Here is a 19,840-nt window from a genome sequence, read left to right on the forward strand (position 1 = left end):
CTAGTGGTCATAAAATGATGAAATAAAAGAATCAATTGGTTAAATAAAGATAAATTAAGCTAAGAACAATCACTGAACTAATGTAATTAGCAAAAATAAAGAAATAAAAATTTAAAACTAAAGATTAATTCCTTGCACTGACCCCAGACTTTTAAATGCTTCACAGCTGAAACCTGCTTCAAATTTTCATATTATTATAGTCATTACATAAAGTAAGTAATTACCAGGTACTATTTCTAAACATGCCCCTGGCGTAAATCCAACCATAAACCTTGTAGTTCCCTTATATAACTAGTATTTTATAGCTAAGTGCGGTGTAAGTATCATCCTCATCATGATATTGCCTGTTTTACATCAGTAACCTAGATTGTAGCACTGCATAATTTCTAGGTGTGCAAAACTGAGCATGTTTGTTTTAGCATAGCCACTAGATATAATGACAAATCAGAAATGCTGTTTGTAAGCCACTGTGTTGGGTCACCTTGTGCGGATGTGAGCGCTCACAGATGCTTGTGCATTATGCGAGTCTGGGTTTGTTCAGACCTTCCTGTGGTTTTACACTGCACGCTGCTGTAGTTTGCATCTAAATGTGTTGAAGGGAGGATATCTTAATATAACAGTAATGCCACACTCCTGCTTTTCTGGCTTGGAGGACAGGAAATATGCAGTCTAATGCTGAGTGAGCTTGTGTTGTGTCTAAAAACTCTGCTGTCAGTTTGCTTTTGCGGTCAGTTTTTATAAAGATAAAGTGTATTTACGCAACATATTGTAAAACGTAGTTTTAAGGGCCCAAATTGCTGCGAGACTCCTATGAATTGCAGATGTTTATAAAAAGATTTCCAGTTACCCAAGTATACTGTATGTACATGATCCTTCAGAAATTCCGCTTAATGTGTTCCTTTGCTGCTCAAGAAGCATTTCTTTCATTTATCAATTCTATTTCCTTTATTTATATATATATATATTTTGGCCATTTAAACCAAAGTTATTTTTACTGACGATGAGCAGAGTGAACATGCAAATGACGTGGCGCTTAATGCAAAGCACAAATACACCAGGTTACACTGCACAATTTTACGCACTTGTTGCACAGAAGTAGTAATCACCCACACACTTTTTTGTTGTGCATTTATCCCATAAGCTTTTACTTCTGTTCAACCTCCTCCACTATAGCACAAAGCTAAAAAGAAACAAAACAAAACAAACAGGAGCAAAAGCACGGCTTTCCTCCAAGCAAACACTGCTGGCTTTTTATAGAGGGGAAATTAGGTGTTCCCAATTGCGCAGATGAGTCTCTGTCCTTTAGTGGGTTGGTCTAAGAGACTCGTCACAACAATACAATACAAACGTTGTTGTCAGACATATATCTGAAATCTTTCTTCCATAACAGTATGTTACATACTCCTTACAAAGGGACAACACTAGTATGCTACAGTTGAAGTCAGAATTATCAGCCCCCTGAATAATTAGCCCCCCTGTTTATTTTTTTCCATAATTTCTGTTTAACAGAGAGAAAAAAAAATCTGCACATTTCTAAACGCATTTGTAAACATAATTTTTAACAAGTTTTAATTACTCATTTTTAATAACTGATTTATTTTATCTTTGCCATGATGACAATAAATAATATTTGACTACAGATTTTTCAAGTTTTATACAGCTTAAAGTGACATTTAAAGGCTTAACTAGGTTAATTAGGTTAACTAGGCATCTGTATGCCTGTATAACAATGGTTTGTTCTGTAGACTATCAAAAACAAAAATAGCTTAAAGGGGCTAATAATTTTGTCCCTAAAATGGTTTTTAAAAAAATTAAAAACTGATTTTATTCAAGCCGAAATAAAACCAATAAGACTTTTTACAAAAGAAAAAATATTATCAGACATACTGTGAAAAATTCCTTGCTCATTTCAACATAATTTGGGAAATATTTAAAAAAGAAAAAAAAATCAAAGGGGGGCTAATAATTCTGACTTAAACTGTACATAGACAATAAAATCATTCTACATGGACCTTATTCAGCTCCAAGAGAGCCTGATTTACAAATGAATGTTTTCATTTCACTTTATTCAAATTTGGGACTTTAAATCGACCAAACACCTGGTTAAACGTTTATAGGAAACGTTATAAGCTGTGAAAGAAAATTGAAAGTGAAATGAAACTGAATCCAATTTGATCTGCAATTCCTAAGTGCTCAGCTAGACTGTATTGTGCTTTAGTGCCACCAAGTTAGGTTTTACTGTAACAGCTCAAGGAACATGAACCAAAAGCACCAATATTATTGTCCAAACAGTATTTAATGCTACACATCAAACCAAAAAAAAAAAAAAAAAAAAAACAAGCCTGAGGCATTTTTTTATTTTAAAAAAACAACTCACTTTTAAGGCCTGTTTAGTAAGGAGATGTTAAACATTGTTAATAAATGCAAGCAATACTCAACCAGCTGTTCACAGGCATTAAGGATTTTCATTAAGGCAAAATTATTTTTGAATTAAGCATGATTTCTGAAGGGTCATGAACGCTGAAAACTTGTTTAATGATGCTGGAAATCCATGTTTACACCAAATAAAATTTAATTTTAACCTGAAAGATACTGAAAGATATAATACAAATACAAAATAATTGAACACAAATTTATTTTAATTTGCATATATTTTTGATTTATGCACCCAGCAAGAGCACTGCCATGGATAATTTATAGTATAATGTTTGTGTATTCATTCCCTTTATTGTTCACAAAGCCAAAACAAGATTCATTACAAGTATTTTAGTTGTTTTCAGTGCATAACAGAACTAAACCTCACACAGTTGTTCATTTCGAGACGTTCCTTAATTAATGACAAGAGCAAAGTCTGTGAATCTAAAACCAGCAGTTAACATTGAAATAATGCTTCTTTTGGTTGTCCAAATTTTCAGGCATCCAGGAGTTTCCTGAAAATATCAAGAACTGCAAAGTCCTGGCCATCGTGGAAGCTAGCGTGAACCCCATATCAAAGTAGGTCCTCAGCTAGAGGTGATGAACTCTGTGTGTGTAGGTGTGTGTGTGTTTTTTCAGTCTGTGATCTAATGAAAACACTCTTGTGTCTCCTCAGGCTCCCAGAAGGCTTCACGCAGCTCCTCAGCCTGTCCCAGCTCTACCTGAATGATGCCTTCCTTGAGTTTCTACCAGCCAGCTTCGGCAGGTCAGACGCAAACACACACACGTTTGCAGTCACATAAACAGAGTCCTAAAAAGAACAAGATAATCCAAGCTCAAGTTTCAGATCAGACAGCATCTATATTCGAGATCGCCCTGAGTATTTACTGCATTAAAATGTAAAGCAGACACATTTGTTCCTTCATTCACTAAGGCTGTTTTGCAGGTATAACTCCGATCCATTGAGCTTGTTTGTTTACGCAAGATGTCAATCTATTGAAGTGACACCTGACCAATTTCCTCAGAAAGCACCTCTTGACATTTCCTGGAGCTCATGTCACCTGAAACCTCAGGAGTTGTGCGTTCCTTTGAACAATTCAATGCAATTCTCGTGAAAAGGTGGTGAATCAGTACTATTGGCATTTAAACCATGGGCGTACACCCTAGACCTCAAATAAACATGCAACATGTGTCGTGCCAACATACATCCTGTTTCATGCCAGGTCACCTGATGATATTTAGCCACTTTGCATATTTCAAACGTACACTAAAAAAAGGACAATGTAGTAATTGATGTTAAAGGGCACCTATGATGAAAATCATCTTTTGTAAGCTGTTTTGGACAGAAGTGTGTGTAGGTATGTTCTGTCCACAGTCAAATTGGGGTGATATAAACACAATAAGTCTCTTTTTTTTTTTATTTCCTGCCATTAAAATAGGATCGTTCCTATTTTGAGGCTGACCGCAGTGTGACTTGGGAGTGCGGTTTCCCGGCCCACACAATTGATTGACAGCCGCAAATTAACATGTCTCTGTAGTAACACGTATAATCATATCAACAAGACAGGAAGTGCTCAAAGCAACCGGGATTAAAAGATCTGTTCAGCGCTCTGTGATCATCATCAAATGTGATCAAGAATGAGTTTCACAAGTTTAAAACATTTTAAAGCAGTGAAAGTTTGTAACGAATTACAGTGATTTTACTACCTTTATCATCACAAAAATATGTCAGAACAATTATAAAAGAAGCAGCTTCAAACCCAGTTTGTGTACATTAAATAAGTATTATTTTGTACATTAACATAACAGATATCCATAGAGTAGTGGATATTAACATGTATCCGGTCAAATTTTAACTAGTTCATAAGTTTAACTTGCGTGCTGTGTCTGTGCGCGTAAACTTTCTAACAACATTGTGTGCGACTCATCATTGTAACTCCACAACAAACACATCAAATAATAATTGGGAAAGTTCTTATTGTAGTATTTTTCACAAACATTATGTGAGCTGTGCTTCCTTCATGTCTTTCACTGTGCTGTTTATCTGATGCAGCCGAGGTGGAGATTGAGGCACACTCTAACAGGCACGTGGGTACGGTGGGTGGGGAAAACTAGCATTAAAGGCACAGGCAACAAAAACAGCTACAATGTGTTCAGAGCAGTAAATCCTGTATTCTGAAAGCTTTAATAAATAATCTGATTGGTGTTTTTAGCTGAAACAGACACACTTTGGAGACATAAAAGACAATAAAATAGGAGTGAAAATAGGTGCCCTTTGTTATTGAAGCATGAAAATGATGCTAGTGTTTAGGCATTTTGCTATAATATTAATTCTTAAAGTTAATGTTTACATTTTGTAATTTCAGTTTTGTACATTTTAAATCAAAACATTTAACTCATAGAACATTTAAAAAATTAAGTATCTTTGTATGAAAGCCCATTTCCTGCTCAGGATAAAAAAAAAAAATAATAATAAAGGTAATTGCTAATTTTTTTTTTTCGGAAACCAATGACTTCACTATGCAGAGAGACAGGTCAGATTTGTGAGTAAAACACTTGAATTGGGGCTGCACAATATATCATTTAAGCATCGATATCGCAATCTGTGCATTCGCAATTGTCACATTGCAGGGTCTGCATTGTTGAGTTGGGATTATATAGTTTACAATTATATACAGTTGAAGTCAGAAATATTAGCCCCCCTGAATTATTAGCCCCCTGTTTATTTATTTTTTTCCCAATTTCTGTTTAACGGAGAGAAGATTTTTTTCAACACATTTCTAAACATAATAGTTTTAATAAGTTATTTCTAATAACTGATTTATTTTATCTTTGCCATGATGTCAGTAAATAACATTTGACTAGATGTTTTTCAGGACACTTCTATACAGCTTAAAGTGACATTTAAAGGCTTAACTAGGTTAATTAGATTAACTAGGCAAGTTATTGTAAACCATAAAGATGGTTTGTTCTGTAGACTATTGAAAAATATATATAGCTTAAAGGGGCTAATAATTTTGACCTTAAAATGGTTTTTAAAAAATTGAAAACTGAATTTTTTTTTCGCTGAAATAAAATAAGACTTTCTCTAGAAGAAAAAATATTATCAGACATGCTGTAAACATTTCCTGCTCTCTTAAACACAATTTGGGAAACATTTAATAATTCTGATTTCAACTGTATATTATATTGGGATTATATCGAATCAGTAAAATACATGAGAGTTGTTGAGTTACTGCAGAGTGTAACCAAAATAAAGGAAAAGTTTATCATTTGCACGTTTTAAGCCCTAAGAGAGTTTAAAGCATTCAGACACTAGCAATTTTACCATTTGTTACTTTAATAAAAAAATATTTTATTGATTTATTTAAATAGTAAAGTCTTTGCAGTGTTACTTTATAGTAGATTTTTTAATTTCTGTACCTGCATACGATTTTACTACCCTGAAAACTACTAAGCACTGTTTATTTCACTTTTATGTTTGCTCTGTTACGTTTTGCTATACTTGTAGTTTGTTTAATGCATTCTGAGCATGTTTTTTCCCCTAAACAGTCATTCCAATCAATAGAAAATTGTGAAATTGTTTCCAGATATAGGTATTTAAGTCATGTGGTGAAGTTGTATTTATATTGCAGTATATGTTAGATTTTGTTAGATTAGATTAGATTAGATTAGATTAGATATGTTAGATTTTCCCGATATCGTGCAGCCCTACTCAGAATTGCAAAAAAAAAACTAAGAGTTTGAAAATGACATCTCACTATTTAGACTGTTTTGTGTGTAATTATTTTCTTTTTTCTCTGTTCCTCTCCTCAGATTAACCAAACTGCAGATTCTAGAACTGCGGGAGAACCAGTTAAAGATGTTGCCAAAGTAAGTGCCGCTCTGGGATTCTGGTGATTAACTAAAATATTAAAATTGCTATCAATGCTGCTGCACCTCTTCACATAATCTCATAATAAATATAGACAGACTTCTCCTTTCTCTGTCTCTGTGGCATCATATGGTTGAGCCTTACGTAAGAGGCTCTGAAGTGACATGCTGTGGCAGGTTTTATAATCATTTCTGGCTCCACAGCCAATATTGCATCACGCAATACGAGGGCTCGATTGTTTGGGGTTTTTGTGTGTGGAAGAGCAAAAGAACGACACAATCTCTGTGCTGCCCCCAACACAATCAAAACACACGTGTGTTTAGGGGACTACTGTAAGTCCGCCAGCATCAAAACAACTCATTATAGCGCTAAATGAATTTCAACAAAAAGCACTTGAGCAGAATGTCTTCGTTTCAGAGCACATGAACTAACCACTAGGCCACAGCACTGCAAATTAGCTGTTAAATAGTGAAAGCACTCTGTTGAGACTAACTTTGTGTGGCAGGAGATAAATTAAATGGTTTACTTATCACATAACAATTGGGAGAAAGAATGTGTACCGCTCATGTTTGCTAAGGCTACTTTTACAATGGTGTATTTTTGTTTCCATTTTTTTTAAAAAGTAAACCCAAAATTTGCTTATAGTCAACTTGTGGTAATATACTCCTAACCATAAGTATTGTTGGCCATTCAGAAGCCTTAAAAAAGGGTTATTAATGGTTTCAGTTTGCCTGTCAACATAGCGCTGCATACTGACACCTCTGTTTTGAAATTACGTCTGATAAATGTCCATATATATGTATACAGGTTCACAGTTTTTATTTTTATTTTGCACAGTTATTTTAGTGAGCACAGAAGTATTTTGGTTATGTCGGCCATTGCACAGACTTCCATTTTGTAAACAGAAGAGATCCCGGTGCACTATCTGACCTCACATAAAAGAAAATGATAGCATTAATAAGCCAAAAAATAAATAAAAACAACTACCCAGAGTTTTAGAAAATATTCTCTTTGACAGGAGTTCATTTTCTTTCACTTCGAAATCTTTCATTTTTGCTGACCCGATATTGCGTCTGCATAAAAATGAACAGCCAAACCTTTAGAAAAGGCTGTGGGTTTGAAAAATACTTGTGTTTTTGTGGTCAGAGCTTCAGAATGAAAGCTCTTTTTCATGGAAACATTATCTCCATCCACACCACACAGCATGCAGGTTACATGACTAAACTGTTGACAAATCAGGAAATGGTCACATCTGTTTTCAGAAGTGTGTGTTATAACCAGGGCTTGACATTAAATCTTTTGATTACCAGCCACTGTGGCTAGTAGATTTTAAGCATTACTAGCCACTCACTGTTTTAACTAGCCACAATTTTGTTGTTGGGAAAATATATTTTATATGCATCAATCTGAATTTGACATGCAAAAATTACTTTATTTAGATTTAGTTTTATGTCCACATTACTCCACGCGCATTTTACTTTTTGTGTGTTGTGTATGAGCTTGCTTAATGTGTATGTGCAAATGGGTTGTGCTTTCATAATGTTAAATTGCACCAAAATAAATAAATAAATATTTATTGGCCCTTAAATTTTAAATAATGTGTCAAAAGAATTAAATATAGCCGAATACATACACTTTTATTCAACAAAACATTTTTTTAAATAAAAAAACAATTGACATTTAAAAAATAATTATTGTCATGTACATAAAACTATACACAGTAGTCTGTCCTGGATCTTCTCTGATCACCAGTTAACTGCACATATATGGAATAAAGCAATGTTATTAAAATGTTCTCGAAAAATTAATCATTAAACCATATTAACAAAAATAACCATAAGCAAAAGAAAGCAGGTGAAAAACAAACCGTATGTGATAATGAAAGAATGTTCACACGCACATGGTTAACGTTAGGCCAGTTAATAATCTGTTCGAAGAATGATTAAAGTAAAAGCAGCAATCACTGCATACAAAAGGATTTTGGGTACACAAGCATTGTTTTTGTCCAGTCTTAAAAGTCTCTGCTTTTGAGAAAACTTCAATTTAAAAATTATTTTCGGTTTGGAGGCCGCCTAATGCAGGTAGATTTCAGCTGTGGTATGTTATATAGGCACTCCCGCTAGCCACTTTCGCTGGTTGAAAATAATTTTCTATAACCATAACCAAACCTATGCTTTTTTAAAACTGTGCAATTGTGTTAACACCTCCCAAGAAAATATTGTGCTTACATTCAACTTTAGTTATTTTAATATTTTTATAGATTATAGATCTAATTTTATTGATCTAATATTTTTATAGTGATTAATTTTTAGCTTGTTTTTAAAATTAAATGTAAAACAAAATTGTGGAAATTTTCTGGTTTATTGTTCATTGTTTATAGAGCAGTGGTTCTCAAACGTTTTTCCTCAAGTACCACCTCAGAAAAAAATTGTCTCTCCAAGTACCACCAAAATGAGCAGTATTGTAATACAGTAGCGCAGTAGGCCCAGTAAAGCAGCTACAACTCTGCACAGTTAAAAAACGTGGCAGATTACATCAGAACTATAGGCTATATGTCATATATGACATATACATCATTTTTGATAAATTTTCAAATGTATGTAGCATGTACATGACATATTTCATTCCTCCGCGTGCCACTAGAAGGAAGCCTGCATACCACTAGTGGTACACGTACCACAGTTTGAGAATCAGTTATAGAGCAATGGTTTATCAAGGAACTTTTGAAGCTTCCAGCTTTCTGTTGTCCAATGTGATTGGTTGAACCAATTGTGATTATCTGCCCAGAAAGTATGGTCACATTTACTGCTGCTTTTGTGGTAGTAAAAATGCCTCCTTGATTTGAAAATGATTAGTCAGTGGTTCTTTATATCAATGCTGTTGATTGTAGAAATTCTCCCTATATATTATTTAATAATAACTACTAATCACATGAATTCCGTTTAATCTACGTTGCCTTCAAAAATAACTATAATTAGTATGGTTACATCTTTAGACTTGTGTAAAAGGAGATACTAAACTGAACCCTACCTAGAGACCGTACTATTTTGAGGTCTCTGAAGGTACTTTTTTCAGTACGCATTCATCTAGCAACTTTTACAGCATCCTAGCAGCAACTTAGCATGATGACAATCATTTATAACACTTTCAGAGCCGTATTCCAACACCCTAGCAGTCATGTACAAGCACAACAACAGAAAACTTCACTTTAGGGACACCGTAGGAAATCATACAAATCTGCATTCAACCACTGCATAGCAAAACTTGTAATCCAAGCTATATGACTACAAATTTTGCGTGTCACATTTTCTTTAGAATTTTCACCAAAATTCCTCCTAAAAATCACTATATCTGAGACATTTACACTGATAACTTAAAGCAGAAATCTTTGAATGCAGTATTGCCGTTAATGTACTTGACAACTGAATAAAAATACCAACTTTTTAAAACGATTTGAAAGTGCAGATTTTTGAAGGTTCTTTTTGTAAACTTTAAAGAGGTGATTTTGTGAAAATGGTGAAAAAATACATTTTATTCATAGTGCACTTTTCTCAGACTCAAAGCGCTAACAGGAGCATCAGAACACAATAAAACATGCAATACATAAAATACAAATTAAAAGAAAGGCTCATAACTTATAAGCAGTACTAAAAAGGTGAGATTTAAGAAGTTTCCTAAAACAGTCCAGGAAGCTGGTGTTCCTGATGTTTTTGGGAAGAGCGTTCCACTATTTAGGTGCACGGTAGGAGAACGCCCTAGCTCCCAAGTTTACAACAAGGCTGAAAGAAGAAGAGCCCAGAAGTGGAACGTAGCACATTTGTAGTACATGTACAATCTATAGACATAGTAGACAACAAAAACAATGCACTACAGGATTATACTGTATATGCTCAGACACATACAGTTGAAGGCAAAATTATTAGCCCTTTTGTGAAATGTATGATTTTTTTTTCCAACACATTTTTAAACATGATAGATTTTAAATCTAAGTTTTTTATATAACTTAATAATAGTGATCAGTTTTAGTTTGTCTCTGCCATAATGACATCACAGCACATATTACTTTACTAGTTATTTTGCGTTGTCTAATATTCATTCATTGTATATTAAACTTTTCAAGAATGGCATTCATGGCAAAACATTGATGTTTTTAGTTCATTGTTGTTTCTTAAACATTCACTTTTAATTATTTTTTATTTTTGTTTTGTCTGTCGACTGGTCAAGCAAATCATATGCTAGCATCATCAATTTTCAGATTTGTAAATCAAGATGATATATTATTGGCTACTTCAGTTGTAGAGATTCTTAAAGCACAGATGCTCCTACTGTTTTGTATCTGCATTTTTTTTTAAATACAACCAAACTAAAAACATGGCTAAGGCTAATTCTCTTAAAAAAAGCCACCTTTTTAGGTTTTCTTTCGGATTCAATAATAAAAAATAAATTATTGTTTTCAAAGGTTTAAAAAGTTTAATGTCCATGGGTCTTTTCAGATCAGGAAGTACACAAGGAAGACATAAGAAGTCTGTAATCAAATACAGAGGAATTATGTCCATTTCATGCATGTCTCACACATTTGACCTTACACTTTGCCCTGTTATCTTTATTGCTGTTGTTTTATATTCCTTCACATGCTGTTTTAGCAGTCCTCTCAGATTCCCATTGTGCGGTTCGTTCTCATGATGATGTGTGTGTCTGTAATTCTAATGAGCCATGGATTGCTCAGGGCACTGGGGGTCATCGAGTTTTTTTTTTGTTTTTTGGCTAACTGACTGGTTGCAAACCCTGGAATGAATGAATCCCCCTAACAATCCCTGAGGCCAACAACCAGAGCGTCTCTCGAAACACAACTACAGATCGCCCAGTTTACAGGCATTTGCTGCAATACTTCCTGTGCCATATATCCTTTACACTTTGATTTTCTCTTCACGTTTTTCCACAGATCCGATCTGCCCGCGGGCTGTTGATCTTTGTTCAGGTCCACGTCAGCAGCGGTTTACACCCTGCCCTAAAGCACACCTGCCTGCTGATGTTAGTTCAGGGTTGGACAGGGATATGAAGATTGCAGAAACAACTCGGTACAGGAGAAAGTGCATTGGAAAAAGCGAAAGCTCAATTTGTGAAAACGCCCTGAAACAAAATACGAAACAATTTGACATAAATAAATCAATCAAGGTCATCGTAAAGTCACTGATAGACAGTAAAGACTGTTAAGTTATCAAGTAAACTGGAGTGTTAAGTGCATTGATATCTTGATTTCTTTCCAGAGAGTTCACTTGGTGCCTTGTCATGTTTCCTGAAGTACAGTGATATAATTATCTTATCTCACAAAACGTTGCAGAAAATGTTTTGGCTAATGTAATTTTCCAATGTTCAGATATCCTGTTTTTTTTTTCAAAATCTTTGTAATATTTGTATGTTTCTGAAAAGACAGACATTTATATGCAATTCTTATAGAGTGAAGTTAAAGATTTTCTCAATTCCACCCCCTATTTCCCCACTTAACTTCATATTCTGTTATTATAAAGCAAAAAAAAAAAAATAAACCCAGAATAAGAATCTGATTGAACTTGAAATTGTAGCAGAAATAAATGAACTGGATGTACAGGCTGTCCACGTCTTAAATTTCAAAAACATAACTTTAGGCCTTTAAACTTTAGGCCTTTAAATTCAGTTTAATTTAGGTATTAAATCATTTTAAACTTTTACCTTTATGTAAAGCTACCCAATCGATCCAACACGCATCCAGTCTCCAACAATACATCTCAACAAAACTTTCAGCAAAACTTTATTTCTAACTAATATTATTTTAATGCAACATAGTGGTGCAGTAGGTAGTGCTGTCGCCTCACAGCAAGGTGAGGTCACTAGTCACAAGAAGGTCACTGGTTCGAGCCTCGGCTGGGTCAGTTGGCGTTTCTGTGTGGAGTTTGCATGTTCTCCCCGCGTTCACGTGAGTTTCATCCGGGTGCTCCGGTTTTCCCCACAGTCCAAAGACATGCGGTATAGGTGAATTGGGTAGGCTAAATTGTCCGTAGTGTATGAGGGTGAATGAGTGTGTATGGATGTTTTCCAGAAATTAGTTGCAGCTGGAAGGGCAACAGTAAAATTCTTTACATAAAATTGCTAAAAAGCAAAAAAGCTTATTTTTTTGGTTGAAAAAAAATTGCGTGTGGTCTGCTTGACTTGATGGGGCGAGCACAATTTTTTTTTCTGCTCTGCCATTAAAAAATCCTTAACATTTAATTCTATTTAAGTCTGAAATTTTCTAGCTTTTTTTCTGCAGGTTGCAATGTCCTGAATTTTCATTGCCAATCTTAAGCCAATTGTAATTATTTGTTTTGATTCAATTTGGAATTTCCCCAACCAATGAGGAGCCCAGGGAACCAAAGTGAGTGCTCCGATTTGGCCCCCCTGGTCCTAAAATTTCATACTTAATGGTCTTTAAAAAGTCTTTAAAGTCTTAAATTTGACTTGGTGAAACCTGCAGAAACCCTGCCTTCATATCAAAGTAATAACGATCAACATTGGTAATCTGTATTGAATCACAAATCCAAAAAAAATGGAAATTATGAAAACATAATTTTTATATGGCCATATTATTGTAAAAATCTTAAATAAAAATAGCATTTAATAATAATGGTTTTTATTCAGTTGTTTAAGCATTCCCTGAAGAGTATTTTATTTAAATAAATCAATAAAATGTAATCGTTTGTAATGTAATATACTGTATTTTGTGGATTTTTTTTAACTGATTTTATGATTTTTAAATTTAAATATTGTAGTTTAAACACGTTCAATATAACATGTTTACCATAACACATTTTTTTTATTGCTAACATTTAATTAAACCATAAAAAAAACAATTAAATGGAAGAAAAAAGTTAAATAAAACAATTAATGGCAATCAATGGTATCTAAAATGTGAAATGTAGCATGCATATTCTTAATCATTATAATAATTATGATAAAGTGTCCTTGAACATTTTTTACCACTCGACAATGTGTTGAAAAATATTGAGCAAAACATATCTGAAACTTAAGAACCATTTCATAATGTGTAACATAAAAAAAGACTTAGAAATGGTTTTAAAGTTACAGTAGAGAAAATGTGTGCGTGCGTGCATTCGTGTATGCGTGCGTGCGTGCGTGCGTGCGTGTGTGTGTGTTGCTGTAATACAGTTTATATTGGCCCTGACTTTTATTTGAAACTGGGGGAATGAAGTCTATCAGTGTCCTAAAACTGGCTGTGAAAAGTGTATTAGCTGTAACTACCTGTTCAGTAAATGTCTTTGTCTACCGTTTATTTCCCAGGGAAGCCATTGTGCGCGGACTTTAAAATTACAGCTATAGATTCGACAATCCAGCCTGACATTTGTCTTTATGCCCTGAATCTGCAGCTCACCCACTGCTGCAATACCAAAATACTCGCTCATATGTTTATATGCAAAGCTTAAATGTGCTTAATCCCTAGTTAATAATGTTAGTAATACTGTGTGTGTGTGTGTGTGTGTGTTTAGGAGCATGCATAAGCTCACGCAGCTGGAGCGTCTGGATCTGGGCAGTAATGAGTTCACTGAAGTGGTGAGTAGCACCTGCCTGTCTTTCAGGTGTCGCATGCATTACTGCAGTCTGCATTCACCTTCCTGCTCTCGGTGCCGCCAGGTGTCAGATGTATTGACGGTGATTGCAGATGCACTCATTGAGTCTCGCTTTGTTAGACCGCACCTAATATGCATTTGCTTCTCTAATGGTATTCATTGGAAGAGTGAGAAATTGAATTTTTCACATCTTTTCTCCTCTCCAGCCTGAAGTATTGGAGCAGCTTACAGGAATCAGAGAGCTGTGGATGGATGGGAATAAGCTGACGTTTGTACCAGGGGTAAGTGAAATGATGGCTAATTCTTTTTTCCTTAAAAAAAAAATAAAATAAAAAAAGCATGACAGATTGTACATTTACATTTTGCAAAAACATAATAATGACAATAATGAAATGAATACAGCACCAAACAAATACAGTTTTAAGGCTAAACTGCCTAATGTTCGTTATCTGCTTGTTAAGTTGTGACATTTGGAATACTGTTTTGGGGTCCATGCTGCTACAATTTGAATTGAGAAAATATTCATTTATAACAACTTTTTAGTCATATCACACATTAAACTAAATTGTATATAAAATCATGGCGTACACAACATTCTCTAGACTGCATCACAAACACCATTATTTTAATAATTTATAAAAAAAACTTTCTGGCCAACAGATGTTAGGCATGGATTTACAGTTGAAATTAGAATTATAAGCCCCCCTATGAATTTTTTCTCCTATTTAAATGTTTCCCAAATGATGTTTAACAGAGCAAGATAATCTTCACAGTATGTCTGATAATATTTTTTCTTCTGGAGAAACTCTTGTTGTTATATTTCGGCTAGAATAAAGGCAGTTATACATTTTTAAAAACCATTTTAAGGACAAAATTATAAGCCCCTTTATTATAAATCTTTTTTCGGTAGTCTACAGAACAAACCATCGTTAAACAATAACTTGCCTAATTACCCTAACCTGTCCAGTTAACCTAATTAACCTAGTTAAGCCTTTAAATGTCACTTTAAGCTTTATAGAAGTATCTTAAAAATATTAAGTTAAATTATTTACTGTCATCATGGCAAAGATTAAAATAAATCAGTTATTAGAAATGAGTTATTAAAACTATTATGTTTAGAAATGTGTTGAAAGAATCTTCCCTCCATTAAACAGAAATTGGGGGGAAAAAAATAAACAGAGCTAATAATTCAGGAGGGCTAATAATTCTGACTTATGTTGTATAATTCTGTGCATATGTTGTGTTTGTGAATTTTGAAAGTATTATGCTGTGTTCACACCAGACGCGACACGCGTGGATAAATCTCACTATTCGCGTGTAAATAGAGGCATGAACATTTTGAGTTTACTTGCTTCGTTCATTTGTGCGCCAAATCCGCTTCACAATCGACGCGGAATCCCATCATAGGCAGGTCTTCTGTCTGCCTGGTGACTCTAGCTTCATTGCTATATGGCTAACATGGATTTTATTGAGAAAGTAACTGTTTATGTGCTGTATGAAGGCTGAAAAACAGCGTCAATTCCTTTAGAGCCGTGTCTTAATCCACTGGATCCTTTCAGAGGTGCACCCAGCTCTGTGAGTTTATAAACTCATCCAGAAACTTACCCTGGATGGTGGAAGCTTTCAGCGGTACTTCAAACTGAACTAAACTGAGCTTAGTTTGATCAACTGTTGTCCGGTGTCGGCAGGAGGATTTTCCCCCCAAGACACCGACAACAGGGGCTACTGTACATCATAATCACACCCCTACAAGAAAAAGCTCCTGATTGGTTAACGTGGCACGAATGTCTGCTGAAGTTTGGATTTGTTCGAGAGAAAAAAATCGAAAGATTCACCTGGTATTGTGCTGTAGAATGTCTTTTCGCGCCTTTGCATTGACAACATGTAAATCACTCCTGCTTGACCCTTCTTCTGCGTCTGGTGTGAACGCAACATTACAGCGCTTTGTAAAAGTTTATTATTATCATTTGTTGAGTCTCCCCGTACAGTTTGATAAAGCGATTGCACCCGGAAGCCGCTTCGCGTGACTAGACTTAACAAGAGGATGCCATTAAATTTAAATTAAATCACTTTTATTGTCACATCAGCAGCAGCACATGTACTATGTTAAGTGAAAAGCTTAGGTGCTGGCTCCAGACAATGCAAAATACAACAACTGTGTGAAATACAACATACTCCAAAAAACAAAACAATATACAATTAGCAATGTTTTACAGTAATATGTAAAAGACAATAAATACATGAAAAGACCATAAATGCGCACAGATAGACAAGTACACAATCAAAAAGGTATACACATAGTTTGGTTGATGGTGGAAAGTTATTGAAGGGAATATTGGTTTAAGTAAGAATTGGATTGGTTAAAGTGCAGTCCACTATGTGCAGTAGTGTTTTTTTTATATTACATAAAGATGCAAAACTATGCTAATTGCTGTTCAATTGCTAAACTAACCATTAAATTGAAGTAATCGTAAATGTAACATTAGATATTACTGTTATTTGCCAAAATTTACAGTAAAACATTATTACTTGTTTTGTAATAATATTTAATGGATTGCTACAGGTTATGTAAAAATAGCGTTTACTGAATTGAGTTATGAATTTATTTCCAATTGTTCACCCTTTTGGGTTGGTAGACCACATGGGAAAGCTAGGTTGCTGCCGGAAGTGGTGTTAGTGAGGCCAGCAGGGGGTGCTCAACCTGTTTTCCTTGGTGGGTTCTATCGCCCCAGTATAGTGAAGGGGACTCTATCCTGCTCAGTGAGCACAGTGTTTTGGATGAGACGTTAAACCGAGGTCGTTCCAAATCCTAGAATGTCCTTCAAAAAAAGTAGCGGTTTAACCCTGGTATTCTGGCCAAATTTGCCCACTGGCCTCTGTCCATCATGGCCTCCTAACCATCCCCATATCATAATTGGCTTCATCACTCTGTCTCCTCTCCACCAATCAGCCAGTGTGTGGTGTGCAGTCTGGTGCATTATGGCTGCCGTCGCGTCATCCAATTGGACGCTGCACACTGGTGGTAGATGAGGAGATTCCCCCAATGTATAAATCGCTTTGAGTGTCTAGAAAAGCGCTATATCAGTGTAAGGAACTATTTTTATTATTATTATTATTAATTTGTTATTTTGGTTATCAAGCTACACTATTCATGAAACATTGTGTGTTATTTTGTAATCTGTATATTGTTTTTTTTATTTTTAATACAATTATCTGGCATGTTGTTGCATTCAAGTTAATAAAACTCTTCATGAAAATATATACATCTGTGCAAACCATCAGACGAGATGTCCCACTTTGGTATCTGTGTTGCATTTAATTTACAGAAGTGATTTTATATTCATAAAGAGCATGTTAAATGCAATTAAAGTGTCCACTTTAATATTTTAAAGATATTTATTTGAAGTTGAACACAAAGACTGATTCTGACTTATTCTCATTAAAATATATGAATGAATAATCGATCATAATAAGTTTTAGTTGACTTAATATATAAACCATTGTTAAACCAAGTTTATTTTTAGGAGGTTCTTATGTAAACCTTGCTAAAAGAATTATATAACCGAAATAATGGAGTCATTTTTTTGGCTGAGCTAAAAATCTAACCAAACAGGACACATTTTAATGTGTGAATAATATCCTTATATACCCTTTTTTATATTTCACCAAGAATAATTTCTATGTAATTTGTTGAATTCGATTTTAAAATGAGACTCTAAACAAAACAGATATACCTAGTTTTTTATTTTCAAGTATCCTTGCATAATTTGTCACATTTGAGTCTGAAAGCTTTTATATAAGAAAAGTTTTCTGCTGATGTTGCATGAATGAAACTCACAGGGGGGGTTTCTACCTAGCAACTGCTGTGTGTCGCAGGTGCATTGAATAGAGACAAGACAAGCAGGCATCCAGTGAAAAAAAATCACTTCCTTAGCATTCCTTCAGGATCCTCAAGCTTCTCTTCAGACTGCCAGCTTCTTTTAAATGGGTCGTAATTAAGGCATTAGCTTGCCGCTGAGAGCAAACTGACGGTAATTGTGGAGCTCTTAGAATTCAGATCAGGAGTTTTCAGTACAGAGTCTGGTAAAAACTGACCTCCAAACAACCCAGATATCCTGACCTCTTTCCCTCTCTGACCCGAGAGACAAGCTTAATGACGACATTCGCAGAGCCGATCGGCCATATGCTTCTCTTTATGCAGAATTCAGTTTCGCTCTGGTTATTAGTGCTTTTGATTAAGCTTCTTACGCTGCACCCGCGAGAGAGCGCTGATTAATCAACTGCAGCAGCGACACAAAGTTGCACGCAGGCGCTGATTGCAGGCTATGCAGACCACTTCTGATTGGTCGCCGTCCAAGTGCATCTGAAGTTCAAGATTCTAGTGTGCAAATCATTCTCTCTCGCAGTAAACATCAGATGAAGAGAGACTGTTTGTGGTTTTCATGTCATCGCTCTCGAATGGCTCTCTAGTTTTGGCACAGTGTGTTTAATGTGGGGTGTTGTGGAGATTAGGGTGTCGGGATGGAAGAATCAATTGTTTAATTTCATATAGCGTGTCATAATTGACAACAGTTGATGGCACATTTGTGAAGCTTCACAGCTAAAGGGCTAAAATGCTTAATGTCTGGATTGGATGTCAGTTGGGATTTTTACAATACTGTTGCCAAATTGATACTTTTAAGATTGTACCCGTGACAAAACAGTGCCTGAACACTGATACTTAGTGACATTAGCTGTATTCCATCCAAAGATGCAAATTTAATGAATGCGCAAAACTGTAATGCTGTGTTCACACCAGACACTGCTCGCGCGGACAAATCGTGCTATTCGCGGGTAAATAAATGTGTAAACATTTTAAGTTTACTTGCTTCATTCACGTGTCAAATTCGCTTAATTCACACATCATATCCTCTTCATTCACGCATCAAATTCACTTCAATAGACGCGGATTTGTGTCATGAGCAGGGCTTCTTTCTGCCCGGTGACCTTAGCAAATGGTTAAGATGGAATTTATAGAGAGAATATGTGTTTATGTGCTTTTTATGAAGGCTGAAAAACGGCGTTGATTCATTTGGAGCTGTGTCTGAGCCCACTAGATCCTTTCAGGGGTGCACCCAGCTCTGTGAGTTCATCAACTCCTCCAGAAACCTAACCTGGATGATGGAAGCTTTCAGCAATGCTTCTGACTGAGCCAAGCCCAGCTTGATGAACTGTTGTCATTGTCAGCAGGAGGATTTTCCCCTGGGGCACCAACAACAGGAGCTACATCATAATCACGCACCTACAATAGCAAGCTTCTGATTGGTTAAAGCGCCACGAATGTCCGCTGAAGTTTAAATTTTCCAACTCGAACGATTCACACGTTAAGTGCGTCAGTCAGGCAAAACGCTCAACTCATTCGATCGAATCGCCTTATTCGTGCCGCCTCATATGTGCGTATCACATCGCAGAAAGTCCGTTCACGTCTTTGCATAGACTTAAAATTTAAATCACTCGCGCTTGATGCTTCTTCCGCGTCTGGTGTGAACGCAGCATGAAACATTTGAAAATAAAGCAACCTTTTAACCCAATGAGCCAAATAGAACAAAATCGCCAAATCCTGATAAAATGTTTCCAAATATCAAAAAGAAAAAACAGCGTTTGGTATGACAGGAGAAGCTGCTCGAGTCTTTTTTCTTATTTAGTAAAAGACTTTACAATGCTGACATGCAATAAATGCGGGGTGGCTTTTGGACACATGAGTCGCAGTATAGGGCAATAACGTTTACTAATGCGTTACTGTAACGGCATTACTTTTGACATTAACTAATACTGTAACGCATTACTTTTCAAATATATTAACTTGTTATCTTTACAATATGATGCTTTTGTTCGTTACATGGAAGGTTTATTAATTCTTGCCTCAGTCTAGCCTACATCTTCCTGCTTACAGCGGCTACGCATTGTGGGA

At 35.4% G+C, this 19,840-nt stretch overlaps 1 protein-coding gene across 6 annotated transcripts in view; it reads left to right on the forward strand.

The window, feature by feature from the left end:
* erbin (erbb2 interacting protein) overlaps window positions 1–19,840 on the forward strand; it is a 158,783-nt gene that overhangs the window by 64,128 nt on the left and 74,815 nt on the right. For all 6 annotated transcript variants that reach the window (XR_012385941.1, NM_001193543.1, XM_005155576.6 and 3 more), the window contains 5 exon segments: window positions 2,916–2,994; window positions 3,092–3,181; window positions 6,232–6,288; window positions 13,810–13,873; window positions 14,097–14,171. Coding sequence is in view for 5 of the 6 variants with exons in the window: in NM_001193543.1 (NP_001180472.1) it covers window positions 2,916–2,994; window positions 3,092–3,181; window positions 6,232–6,288; window positions 13,810–13,873; window positions 14,097–14,171 (365 nt within the window). In the remaining variant the exon portion in view is untranslated.

The sequence above is a fragment of the Danio rerio genome, chromosome 10, assembly GCF_049306965.1.
Source record: "Danio rerio strain Tuebingen ecotype United States chromosome 10, GRCz12tu, whole genome shotgun sequence".
Lineage (NCBI taxonomy): Eukaryota > Metazoa > Chordata > Actinopteri > Cypriniformes > Danionidae > Danio > Danio rerio.